Source organism: Pristis pectinata, chromosome 19 (assembly GCF_009764475.1).
Source record: "Pristis pectinata isolate sPriPec2 chromosome 19, sPriPec2.1.pri, whole genome shotgun sequence".
NCBI lineage: Eukaryota > Metazoa > Chordata > Chondrichthyes > Rhinopristiformes > Pristidae > Pristis > Pristis pectinata.
In genome coordinates, this window is record NC_067423.1 from 28,650,782 (window position 1) to 28,665,193 (window position 14,412).

A 14,412-nucleotide genomic window follows, 5' to 3' on the forward strand; every position below is an offset into this window, starting at 1 on the left:
GAATAAAGTATATTTATGATTTTTTTAGAAATGGGAAATGGAAAGCTTCCCAATCAAAAATGGAGTCAGGCAAGGCTGTTCTCTCTGCTCAGTCTTGTTTGTATGTTGTATTCACCTTTTTAGCCGGATCATTCAGGAAGCCCATGGGCATGACGAGTGATGATCCCAAGGGCACTCAAGTCAAAGCTTTCTTACATATGGCCAGCGTTGTCATTTTCTGCTGGGAACAAATGTTGGTCGGCAGACTGAGCATCTGTGACCAGTCTGAACTTGCCTGAGGTGCCAAAGTCAATCACAGTGAAAGTGAGGCCATGCCTTTGGCAACTGGTCAGACTGATCCTTTGTTCCCTTCATCGTCAGGTCAGATAATGTGAAGGTGCTGGGAATCTAGTTCAGAGGAGCTGGGGCAATCAAAAGGAACAGGGGAGGGGGGTGGGTTGAGAGGGAGAGAAAATACCCATGGCAAAACAGAAGCTGAGAGCAGGGCTGGTGCTCCCTCTCAATTGTGGGACAGAACCTGGTCATCAGGTTAAGCTGCTCTTGGTGTTGCTGTACGTGGCGCAATTGCAGCCCACAACCTGATCCTTTGCTGCAGCATGATATATGGAGAATATACCCAACGTTGCCCTCATCCTGATGCTCTATTAAGCTTTGCATAGAGCCTGGGTTCACAAACACCAAGTGGCATGACATGCTGAGTTTCTACTTGTCTTCAGTGTTGTGAAGGAAGGTCCAGCCTTGTTGCTATGGAATATTCAATTCAGTTGGACTGTGCCACACCACCTGTCCTGGTAGGAATGTTTCTGCAGACAAACACCTTTCACCACAAGTCAATCAGAATCAGATTTATTATCACTGACATATGTCGTGAAATTTGTTGTTTTGTGACAGTAGTACAGTGCAAGACATAAAGACATAAAAATTACTATAAGTTAGAGCCACTCCCCTTGCTCCAGTCCTCGTTGGCAGCTGCTTAATCCTGAGCAATTCATTGCTACAAGACCAGCAGGGGTTCACACCAGGTTCCCAGCACAGTCACATGCAGCAATGGGAGTAGGAGAGGGGATTTGTGTCAGGTTGCCAGCACAGGAGCACTGTCCGTATTGCATCTCTTTGTACATCATGCTTTAATGACCCCTTTTAGCATTGATTCATTAGTGCTCTCATTCCTGGAAATGCTTCCTGAGTATTAAGCAAAGTACCAGTGCCTTTTTCATGTTCCTAAACACACAATAATATCATTAAATGCTGGGAACTCAGAAACCCTGAATCATTGCATAACAAAAATATGGCAAAACGCTAAGTGCTTATTCTGAGTAAGGGAAGTATAACTACGTGTCCGGCTTTTAATGTTTCTTCAGTTTACTTATTCAAATCTCCAGCAGAAACCATTGACTAAATAGTATTTGCAGGGAAAATCTGACTTTGCAGGAAATGCCATGAATGTAGGAAAACAATATAGTTTGCTTACATTCATTGTGGGAAATTACAAAGAGTGGAACTAGACTTTTTGAACATTGCAAGGCCCCACGCTCACCAAACAACTCCAGAGTGAGCTGATTTCTCATCAGCTGCCTGCACTGCAGTGCTTTGGTTCTTGTTTGCACAATGTTACACACTGAAATAACAACATAAACTGTGCACCAACAATAAAGTCAGAGATTCATAGAGCCCTTCGGCCCAATGTGTCCACGTCAGCTACATTGTCCACCCAGCTAGTCCCAATTTCCTGTGTTTGGCCCATATCCCCCCTGGCCCCTCCCCTCCATGTCTCTCTCCAAGTGCTTCTTAAGTGATACCGTTGTATCTACCTCAACCACTTCCTCTGGCAGCTCATTCCATATACTCACCACCCTTTGCATGAAGAAGTTGCCCCTCAGGTCCCTATTAACTCTTTCCCCTCTCACCCTAAGTCTATACCCCCTAGTTTTGGACTCCCCTATCCTGGGGAAAAGACTGTTACCATCCACCTTATTTATGCTTCTCATAATTTTAAACACTTCTTTCAGATCACCCCTCATTCTCCTACATTCCAAAGAATAAAGACCTAGCCTGGCCAACCTCTCCCTATTACTCAGGCTCTCTAGTCAAGGCAACATCCATGTAAATCTTTTCTGCACTCTTTCCAATTTAACTACGTCTTTCCTACAACACAGTGACCAAAACTGTACACAGTACTCCAAGTGTGGCCTAACAACTTTTACAACTGCAACATATTAGCCCAGCTCCTATACGCGATACCCTGACTGATGAAGGCCAGCATGCTAAAAGCCTTTTCACCACCCTGTCAACCTGTGACACGACTTTCAAAGAACTATGATCTTGTATTCCTAGGTCCTTTTGTTGCATTGCATTCTCTAGTGCCCTACTATTCATTGTATAAGTCCTACTCTGGTTTGACTTTCCAAAATGCATCACCTCACACTTATCTGTATTGAAATCCATTTGCCGCTCCTCTGCCCACTTCCCTAACTAATCAAAATCCCCCTGTAATCTACGATAACCTTCTTCACTATCAACAACACCATCTAATTTTGTGTCATCTGCAAACTTGCTGATCAAGCCTTGTGCATTCACATCCAAATCACATATAAATAATGAATAATACATTAATATTAATTTGGTATTTACTTGATCATTTCTGTCATGTTCAGTGCAGGTGTGAATGACTGGGGCTGAAAGTAGCACACACTCTGAACCTCCAGCTTCTTCACCTTTCTACTTCTTGGGCAACCCATGGGATTTAATTGGTTTATTTCCATTCCAGTTTTGCAGGTTCCAAGATGGCTGATGAGGTTAATGTGGGGACCACAGACTCTGCCACAGATGGAGCAGGAAGTTCCGATGCCACAGGCAGGTAGGTAGTTGGTGAGGTGGTGCACTCTTTCCACTGCTCTGTGTTCCCAGTGCAAGGCCTTGAGATTCATAATACCATCCCCAATGCTCATTCTCCACTTGAGTGATCATGGACCACAGGTTCCCAGGGGTCATGACTTTGAGCAAATCCTTTAATCTATTACTTTTTGTCCACCTAGTAACCTCTTCTGTGACAGGGCTTGGAAAAGAGTGTCTGTTCAGCATTGTGCCGATGGGCATGCAAATAATATGGCCTTCCCAACTTAGTCACCTACCAAATGTAGGGATTTGCTGCTTGCACTGCACAGCTTCTGTTCCTGTTTGCACAATATTATACGCTAAAATCACAAAATGAACAGCACGCAGACCACATTGTAATATTAATGTAAGCAAAGGACTGACTTTCTCCCATGCAACAGCTTGGACACGCTCAGCACCGGTGTGAATGACTGACTGGGGGCTGAAAGCAGCACAAACTCGGAATCGCCGGGATCTTCATTCACAGCAACGGCAGCTCGTAACCATGGCAACCAAGTAATCACTTAACATCCAAGTCGTCAGCTCTCGCCTTTCGCGATTGGTTATCGCGCGTTTGCAGCGGTGCGTGGGGCCAGGCGGCAGGCGGGACCCGTCGGCCGGCTGGAAAGTGTCACTTGTGGTTGTCACCAATCTTCCGACCGGGAGTTCATTTTACTTTTGCAAGAGGTTTCTAGATTTCCTACCACTGGGGTTAGATTGCCTAGTCTGCAATTGCCTGGTTTATCCCCCTCCACATTTTTGAATAAGTAGGTAACGTTAGCAGTCCGCTGGTGCTCTGATACCAGTCTCTTTTACAAAGACTGAAAGATTTTGTCAAAGTTTCCGCTACCTTCACTCTCGATCTCCCCAGAAGGATATGTCCCAGTTATACCGGGTGCCTTGTTAACTTTGAATGCCACCCTCTTTAGCACTTCCTTTATAGTCCTTTTAGTCTGTCTAATTGTCTCTTATTCCTTCTTCCTCTGCTGTGAGATTAATTTCATCCTGGCCTTTTGTGATCCACTCATTCGGTGCTGCAATTCTGTCGTCTGACAGCAAAAGAATTTTTTGTCCTTACTCAAGTGCACCATCACTTTTATTATTATGCATTTATTAAAACGAGTTGCTTTCCATTTATTTCACGTGCATATTTTTTTAAACTTCTTGCCCTTCTTACTTTTAAAATGTTTCCGTGTTCCGCTCCTTCCTTTGTTGTATTCTAAAACTTTTCCAGTTATATCTTAACCTCTGCCTCCTTTTGTCATTCAGGGAGCTCCAGATTTGTATATCCTATCTTTCTGCCATCTGGCAATATGCTTGGTTTGTATCTCTGTCTTGAAGGTTGACTATTATCGACTTACTGATAGTTTAATCAGTCTTTGTTTCTAGCCCACCTGTTCTCGATCCTTTCTCAAATTATTGGCTGGACCTGAAGACCAATTAGCAGCCCCAACCACAGGGCCCATTGACTCCAGGTTGCGGAGCCCAACCACTGAGTTTCACGATGATTACACTGGAGTTGCAGGAGATTGGGAAGAGGCTGGTTTTGGGAGAGTTGAGGATGGCTTTGATCGAAGGTTGTGGATAACTGAAACAGGGTGTGCAATACATAATTTGTCCCTTTTAGATTCACTCATTGGATGTTAAAACCAGAATTTAATGACTTCCCTAATTGCTTTTGAGAATGATGAGGTGAACCACCTTCTTGAACTGTTGCAATTTTTATAGTAAAGGTCGTATGCTTTATAAGTGGAAGCATTAAGTATAAGAGCAAAGATAATTATGATTAGACCATAAGATATAAGAGCAGAATTAGGCCTTTCAGCCCATCAAATCTGCTCTGCCATTCAATCATGGTTGAATTTTTTTCCAATCCCACTCTCCTGCCTTCTCCCTGTAACCCTTAATCCCCTTCCCAATCAAGAATTTATCAATCCCTGATTTAAACACACACAATGTCGGCCTCCACAACCCTCTGTGGCAACAAATTCCACAGATTCACCACCTTGTGGCTGAAGAAATTCCTCCTCATCTCAGTTCTAAAGGCATGTCCCTTTATTCTGAGGATGTAAATCTTCTACTAGTGAAAATATCCTCTCCACGTCCACTCTCCCCAGGCCTTTCAGTATTCGGTAGGTTTCATGAGGTCCCCCTTCATCCTTCTGAACTCCATTGATTACAGGCCCAGAGCCATCAAATGCTCCTGATGAACCTTTGTAAAACACTGTTCTGGCCACAGCTGGGTATTGTCCATTTTGGGGTAGCAGACTTCAGGAAAGATGTAAAGGCTTTAGTGAAGTCCCAGAAGTGATTTACTACCATGATTCCAGGGATGAAGAACTTTAGTTATGTGACAAGACAGGGTAATCTGGGGTTGTTTTCCTTGGAACAGTGGAACAGAGAGGTTGTGAAGTGATTTGATAGAGTCATTTAAAATCACAAAGGCTACAGACGGAGTAGATAGAAAAACTTTCCTCTGGCAAAACAATCAAGTACCAGAGTACATACAATGAAGGAGGTTGGCAAGAGAACCAAAAGTGACATGAGGAAACACGATTTTACAGAGTGAATGGTTATAACTTAAAATACATTGCTGGGGTAGTAGGGAAGGCAGAAAGGGAGCTCAAAAGGGAGCTGGACAGGTAATGAGATAACTTGCAAGAGGGCAGGGCAGTGGCATTAGTGGATTGCTCTAACATTGAATCAGTATGGACTTGATGGATTGAATGGCTTCCTTCCCTGCTGCAAGCATTCTTTGATTTAAAGTTGGGCCAATTAAAAATGTAAAAGGAGATTGATTTTAGGGGACAGAAAGCAAGTGTAGAATGTGTTGAATGTGGAGGTGTGTTCATTTATGAGGGTCTGTGTCTGTGGGCAAGTAGAAGGAGCTAGTGGGCTGCTTGTATGTCGGGGAGAACGAAGCTACAAGTCTGCCTATGAATTAAGATATCTTATTGCTGTCAAACACATTCTGAGGGAAATATATTCCCCACTCCAGGGCTGAGTTATTACACATTGCAGGCATAAGTGAGAATCCTGAATACATGTTTTCAAACACTGATCATTTCTGGAACTTGCTTGGCAATGTATTTTAACACTTTACTCTTGACATGCGATGTCTTCATCTGTTACAAAACATCTTGAAATACCGATGCAGTTTGAAGTATCATTGCCGATTGACGTCAGTACTTGATAATCGTTGAAGTTACAAGTGAGCGTCTGTTCCATTTTCTTAACAGATAGCCCACACTTTCTAACATAAACACTATAAATCATGCTACTGTCTGCACAGCCAAAGATGCTATTACTTTACGTAATAAACAATGCTCATTTATTACACTTTATATTGTGAAAGAAAAAGTCCCATTACAAATCCTTTCCTGTTTTTGCAATAGGTTCTCATCATAATCTTTATAACATCAACTTCAACATTTCAGAACATTTTATTCTACTGACATCTTCAAATTCTTTTGAATATATTACATCTTTGTCATTTTGTTAAGTGCTCTAACAACCAGTGGAAATAATTCACCACTACTTTCATTAACTTCTTTCAAAATCCCAGACCTCTATTGAGTTGATCCTCCAATCTTGGGAAAGTACACCAATGTTTTGTCTTGCAGTCATGGAATTAATTATTTTAAGAATAATGGCAATTAAGTTAAAATAATACAGTACATCAAATATTATCAAGTGGAAGGATTACAATGAGAGTATTTTAGTTCCTAGGTGGAAAAAACGGGCAGGACAAGCATTGGAGATGCTTTGAGAGTCTTGGTTCAATTTTAAATGCACCTCATTTAAACACAGTAGATGAATTGCCCAGATGAAATGGTTTTCAGAGAATCCAAAATCATCTGCAGTCACGAGTACTAGCTGCTGAATATGCTGCAAATGATAAAGTTTCAAAAAGATTTCACATGGAGGGATTGGAAGTAAGGAGTTGCAGTATCTCTATTCATCCTCATGGGGGCCAGAGTTCAGGTTGGCTCCATAAACACTGGGTACTTCTGTGGGGTCACCAATTATTTCTACTTTGAATGAGTGACCGTGGTGACTCCACTACACAGTATGTTAACAAAATGTCCTTGCACATATTGACAAGGTAACCATATGAATCAGGCAGGCAATTCAGATTTGGGACAAAGCATTCTATCAATGGCAGTGGAGCCATTTTGACTCCCATTTCACCTAGTTTCCACTGGGCAAATGGATGTAAAATCCCTCTTTGACATGGTTGGAAGTCTTATCAGGAAAGACAATGTAAATATTTGTCATGCACTTGTTGCTTCTAATAATCCTGGTGAATATTTTTTTAAATAAGTATTTTAACTAAATTTATCCAATCCCTTAAAAAGATATAAAAAACAATATTAAGAAAGCCTGGAAATCTGTTCTGATTATTGCTGATGTAAAAATATTAACCATGTTTCCTCCCAGAGGGGCTAATCTGTTGTACATTTTGGCAACTATCTATTTCAAGTGTGGAAACAAATTAATTTTTCTGTTCCCCACCTTGTCACTGGCCAATAACTTTCCCTAATCCAGTATCAAAAACAAGTTGTCAGGTCAACTATCACATTTGCTTTATGTAGGTCCTTGCCAGGTATAAATTGACAATTTTGTTTGCAATACAATTTAAATGCTATCCATTAGTTGCAAAGAGCTATTGAACAATATGTTATTATTAATGCAGGAGTTTTTTTGCAAAAAAAACCAATGCATTCCAGATTGCTACAAAGATATGTTTATTTTTAATTTTTATAATAGTTACTTTAATAGTAAACTTGAAACTCTCTTAGGTGGAGACCAAAAAATGGCAACATGATTAAAAAGGATATTGGGAAGTTGTACCCAGACATGAAGAGAGTTCAAATGTTAATAAATCATACTTTCTTTATAAAATCAATTGGATAATTATCTAATTAACAGTATTTTAGTCTCTAAACATTACGATTCCCAAACATCAGATTGACAAACTTTGTGACAGAGCAGTTTTCATGCTGAGATAAATCACTTGGATAAAATTTCCAAGTGTAAGCCAAAGTTCTCATTGTGTAGACTGGTCTGGTGATAGCAGATTTACTGTCTATAAAACAGATGTTGCAAATATGCCTAGAAAGAGCATGTTTGAAATTTCATTATGCTGACCAGACAGAAGAATTCATCCTTCAATCTACGTAATAAGAAAAGCCTCTAAGAACACACTGTAAAGCACTAGCAATAATACGATCTCTTTTAATAAAGATCATGGAAAAGCTGGTATTTTCTGATGTGGTTTTGCACCAATTGGGTCCAGATTAAACTTGCTCAGATTTAATTTACAGGACTTAGTTCCAATAAGACTTCCATTTGAAGTAGATTTTGAACTAGACCATATGAATAAATGTGCAGGCTATGCAGAAAATACAACGTACATTTTCTGCACAGCCTGTGGATTCAGTCTTGATGAAAAAGACAGCAGGCACAAAATACCTCAAAATCTTGGTGGAGGGCTTAAAAGTGTACTCAATTTGTCAATGTCTGATGGTTCCTATTTTGAAACACACCAGATAAGACCTCTGTGTGAGGCAACGTTATCAATGTAATCTGTAATCAAGAAGAGTTCCTCCAGTCGCTACTTCTAGCAAAATTGTGAACAGGTTGTGAAAGAGTTATACAGATAAATACAATAACCTGGTAAAACAGTCTTATGACAATAAAAACTAAAAAATAAATGTCACTATTAAAGCAACAGAAGATTAAGCTTCATTCTTAATACAATTTAAAACCATCTTCAGCTATTGTCTGCACAGGGGTGTAAAGGTTTGACCTTGGCAAATCGAGAAAGGCCTAATCGAAGGCCTTGGCTAGGACTTCTGACAAAAACTCCTTCCCGTGAAGCATTGCTGTTTTCTTTTGAGGCTGCAAAGGCGGATAAACATTTTTTGACTTTTAGGATGTAGAAAGAAAAAAGGATTTAATTTTAGTTAATAAAATTATGTTCTTCATAAGTGTAAAAAAAGTATTTTGATATAATTTTGACCCAGGTTCCATTTGTTTTACATTGCTGCTTTAAATAGTGACAAAATTGAAGCACCTTTTATAATTGTAAGCACCTTAATATGGTGACTACCTCTTTAACTCAGTCATATCAAAAGGAGTTTAAAAACACAGCTGCAGAGAGAAGCATGTCCTCAGCTAATTCAATGCAAATTAAATGGTTCTAAGATTTGCTGAATTGTTTTCAAAGCTACAGGAGGGAGGAGTCTCAAACAGAAACATTACAAGCGATTTGTCATGTTATACTGTATCTATGACCATCAGCTCCCATTGAATTGTGCAAATAGACAGTTAAGCCAACCCTCTGCAACCACCCTCCCCTTCTACCCAAAAATCCTGGTAAACATCTGAGGAGCCGTCATAAAAGTTCAAACCTGTTGGTTAGTACCTCCAGGGAGTAATTAGCTCTTATAATTAACAAGATTCCAGGAAAGAACGAGTACATATATAAAGATTAATCATCAATTAACAATATAATCTGGAGACACTAGTTTATTTTCTTGCAAATAACTAATTACGGATTTCTTGAATTTAGAACTTATTTCAGTATTGCTTATTTACTTGACTACACATTTATCAATATAAAAATATATCTATACACAATGTAAATTGGTGGAACAATGGCACTGCAGGTAATACAGCTATCTCACAGCTCCAGCCCCAGGTTCGATTCTATCCTTCAGTGCTATCTGTGTGGGGTTTGCTCTCTTTCCTTCTGACTGCACAGGTTTACCCCGGGTGCTCTGGTTTCCTCCCACATCCCAAAGGCTTTTAGATTAACTGGTGACTGTAAATTGCTTCTGGTGGAGGATATAGTAGGAGAATCAGGAGGGTTTAATAGACATGCATGAGAGAATAGATTACAGTAAAATAGCATTGATGGGATTGTTCCGAGAACCGGCGTACACACAATAAGCCAAATTACCACCTTCCACGTTCTAAAAGAAATATGAAAAGTTGTATATTATATATTCGTAAACCCATGGTTATAAAGAGAAAGTAATTGAAAAGCATACATGATTTTGCACTTTGTAAATAATGGCAATGATAAGAAGTCTTGACAAATCTTTATGAAGGTTCAACCAAATACTGGGGTGGCATATCCATTTTGGATTACCACACTTTGGGAAATATATAAAGGCCTTGGAGAAGGTGCAGAGAAGATCTATGAAAATGGTCCAGGGTTATGGAACATGTTTACTGGAAACTTTGTAGAAGCTGTGATTACTCTCATTGAGTCACATGGCATGGAAACAGGTCCTTTGGCTCAATGGGGCTACGCTGACCATCAACCACCCAATTACATTAATCCTACATTAATCCCAGGATTTTTCATCCCCACATTCTCATCAACACCACTTAGATTCTACCACAATTTACAGTGGTTATTGAATATTACAGTGGTTATTCATGGTCTTGGAACATGGGAGGCAAGCAGAGGAAATCTATGCAGTCACATGGAGAATGTGCAAACTTCACACAGAGAGCACCTGAGGTCAGCACTGAATCTGGTTTCTGGTGTTGTGAGGCAGCAGCTCCACCAGGTGTACTCCAAAGAGGAGAGAAAGTTGTGACGAGATGTGGTAGAGGTGTTCTAAGTATTGAGGGATCTAGGCACAGGGAAAAGGTCTGTAACCAAATGACAAAAAATTAAAGCAATTGGGAAAACATGAGGAAGACTATTTGTGCAGAATGCACCATCCGACAAGGCACATTCAACTGAAGCTTTCAAAAGGGAATTGAAACAGTGCTTTAAAAAGTTACAGACTACATGGGAAGGGCAGGGGAGTGGAACTAGCTGCATTGGTCTTTGAGGAGAGCTGGCATGGACTCAAAGCATTAAATGGCCTCCACTTGTACTGTTATCATTCAATGATGTCAAAGGAAATGGAATATATAAGGTTGTCATACTAATTAAACACACCCAACAATTATAATGTTGTAACATTGCAGCTTATACATCCCAGCTACTCAGAATGTGCTGTGGAGAAACTCTAGTGCTAAAACATTGCTTCACCAACAGCTATTTTAATAATTACTACTATTGGAAGTTAAATAGAAGGAAGTGTTTCATTCAAAACAACAACATAAAAACAAATGGAGCAAGTATAACATGGTGAATGAATCATTTATATTGTTCTTGTCTAATTACCCCGTGCCTCGTCATCACCTGAAAGCTTACTCCTGGGGGAGAAATTTTTATTGTGGATTGGTGGGAAGTTATGATAGCCCAGATCACTTACTCTGCCAATAGCTGGCTTGATGTTATTTTAACTGATCAAAATTTATTGAGCAGGAAGCAGGACAGTTTCCTCCCAGGCTAAACCATAAATGTTGTGGATAAAGGCCAGACAAGGTAAAAAATTTCTCAAATTTCCTTGTGCGGCCAGGAAGAGAAGTACGCTGGCTCATTGTTAAATGAAACTCTTCCATTTTTGGTCATGGATTCTTCACTGACTGAATCCTAGTCATTATAGTCAGTACTCAAAATTGTGACATCTGGCAACCATAGCTAATATTTCAGTGTTGGCGACCTATCTAAACTAGCTTGTTTGGATAACAGGATATCTTCCCTTTCTCAATCTCATTTGGCGTCACCTATGGGTTCAAATTCAACACCTCCACTCCTTGTACAATAAACTCAGTAATCCACTGTCTTTATGGCCATAACAATACATGGAAACCACAATGTATGTTTTATTATTTCAGTGTTTTATATAACTATTACTAAAATAAAAAAATGCTACTTAATTTCACTCCCAATTGGAGATTAAATCTACTAATTTATTCTGAATTTAGCCATCCTGATCTTTTTTTCAGTTGAGAATCAATTTTCTGATGTTAGAAGTTAAACACCATTTATTTTCTTTACAAGGCAACCAAAATTGTTAAATGTTCACTTTAAAAAAAAGTTTGATACTTTCTTTGGCCTCTCACTCTAAATGTATTTCTATGCTATATTGTTCACAATATAAAATACAATTAATTAAGATAAGATAAGATCTTTATTAGTCACATGAACATTGAAACACACAGTGACATACATCTTTTGCGTGGTGATTTTTGGGGGGCAGCCCACAAGTGTCGCCACGCTTCCGACACCAACATAGCATGCCCATAACTTCCTAACCTGTATGTCTTTGGAATGTGGGAGGAAACCGGAGCACCCAGAGGAAACCCACACAGACACGGGGAGAACGTACAAACTCCTTACAGACAGTGGCCGATTTGAACCCGGGTCACTGGCGCTGTAAAGCATTATGCTAACCACTATGCTACGTTTCTAGAACATGAACATGGAACAGTACAGCACAGGAACAGGCCCTTCAGCCCATGATTTCTGTGTTGACCATGATGCCAAATTAAACTAGACTGATCTGCCTGCACATGATCCATATCCCTCCATTCTCAGCATGTTCATGTGCCTGTCTAAATGCCTTTTAAATGCCGCTATCATGTCTGCTACCACCTTCAGCCCTAGCAGCGTGTTCCAGGAACCTACCACTTTCATTATAAAATACTTACCCTGCACATCTCCTTTAAAATTTCCCCCTCTCACCTTAAAGCTATGTCCTCTAGTATTTGACATTTCTACCATGGGAAAAAGATCTATCTGCCCCAGATATGCCTCTCATAATTTTATAAAAGTCTATCAAATGTCCCCTCAGCCTCCAATGCTCCAGAGAAAACAATCCAAGTTTGTCGAATCTCTCCTCATAGATAATAGTCTCTTATCCAGGTAGCACCCTGGTGAACCACTTCTGCACCTTCTCCAAAGCCTCCACGTCCTTCCTGTAATCGGGTGACCAGAAATGGACACAATACTCCCAACACAGCCTAACCAAAGTTTTATACAGCTGCAACATTACTTCCTGACTCTTATACTCAATGCCCTGACCGATGAAGGCAAGCATGCCATATGCCTTCTTTACCACCCTATCTGCTTGTGTTACCACTCTCAGGGAGCTATTAACTTGGACCCCAAGGTCCCTCTGTACATCTCAATGCTCCTAAGGGTCCTGCCATTTACTGTATACTTTCCTCTTACATTTGACCTTCCAAAGTACAACACTTCACGCTTGCCTGAATTAAACATCTGCCATTTCTCCGCCCATATCTGCAACTGATCTATATCCTGCTGTATCCTTTGTCATTTTCCACAACTCTAGCAATATTTGTGTAATCTGCAAATTTACTAATCAGCCCATTTACATTTTCGTCCAAGTCATTTATGTATATCACAAACAACAGAGGTCCCAGCACGGACCCCCGCAGAACACCATTGGTCACATACCTCCAGTCAAAATAACACCCCTCCACCTCTACCCTAAGTCTTCTAAAACCAAGCCAATTTTGAAACCAATATACCAAGCCACGATGGATCCCATGCATCTTAATCTACTGGATCAGCCTACCGATTGGGACCTTGTCATATACCTTACAAGGATGTTGTCCATGTAGACAACATCTGCTATCCCACCATTAACAAACATCTTCATCACCCCCTCAAAAAGCTCAATCAAGTTTGTAAGATATGACCTGCCCCGCCCCAGACAAAGCCATGCTGACTATCCTTAATAATTCCATGTTTTTCCAAATGTGAGTAAACCCTATCCCTAAGAATCTTCTCCAGTAGCTTCCCAACCACTGATGTGAGGCTCACTGGCCAATAGTTTCCTGGATTATCCCTATTGCCCTTCTTAAACAAAGGAACAAGATTCGCTACCTGGTGGAATCCACTTTGGCTTTCTTATTCCAGTGGAAGGACTTGATGCTTGTGATGCTATGGAGGATGGTGGAGAAACTGGTATTTCCGTCAACAACAGTGGTTTGCTTTTTACAGGAACCAGAGCTGTAGGGGAAAAAAATTAGAATATTATATACATTTTATCATCAGCTAATTGGAAATGCACTCAAGTATTTTATTGTATTGTGAAGCAGTACAAGGTTCATAATGACATGACTTAATTTGTTGTATAAAAAGGCAACAAAAATAAAACAGAATTGAACTACTTTGTGAGATACTATTTTGGAGCCCAGGGGTGTTAAATTGGGAAAACTGATATGAAGAATCTCTACAGTTACACACTTCCTGAGAGATCACACAGGGAATATGCTTCTTAGCCTTTGCTTACGCTTTTCCAACACAAGCCACTAGAAGGCACAGCAGCAAAAAAGACTTACATACCTGTGTTTTTTAATACTTTACAATGCAATGCAGTTATAATTACAGTGCAATTGACTATCTTTGATTTTTATTCCAATTTGTTCTCTGCATAATAAAAGTGCACTTGTATTTAATGGCTGCTTAAACTGCTTAAAGTGTATCTGAAGAAAACTAGCATATGACTAGTGGAAAATAAAATTGCCTCGATTAGAATTAAGAAAATCATGTAATCACTCAGATGACAAAAATAAAAATGGAAAAATCTAATAACATTACAAACATTTACCAAAATATTGAGGCAATGCAAAGAACTTTAAATAAATGGAGTA

General features: G+C 39.9%; 1 protein-coding gene across 1 annotated transcript in view; it reads right to left on the reverse strand.

Annotated features, from left to right (window-relative positions):
• Positions 1-6,211: 6,211 nt before the first annotated feature.
• The window catches only part of rad51ap1 (RAD51 associated protein 1), a 52,510-nt gene continuing 44,309 nt past the window's right edge, over positions 6,212-14,412 (reverse strand). The window contains exons 9-10 of the mRNA XM_052033665.1: positions 13,643-13,768; positions 6,212-8,778 (exon numbers count right to left, since the gene is read on the reverse strand). Coding sequence (XP_051889625.1) covers positions 8,651-8,778; positions 13,643-13,768 — 254 coding nt within the window. The 3' untranslated portion in view covers positions 6,212-8,650. The remainder of the gene's footprint in view (positions 8,779-13,642; positions 13,769-14,412) is intronic.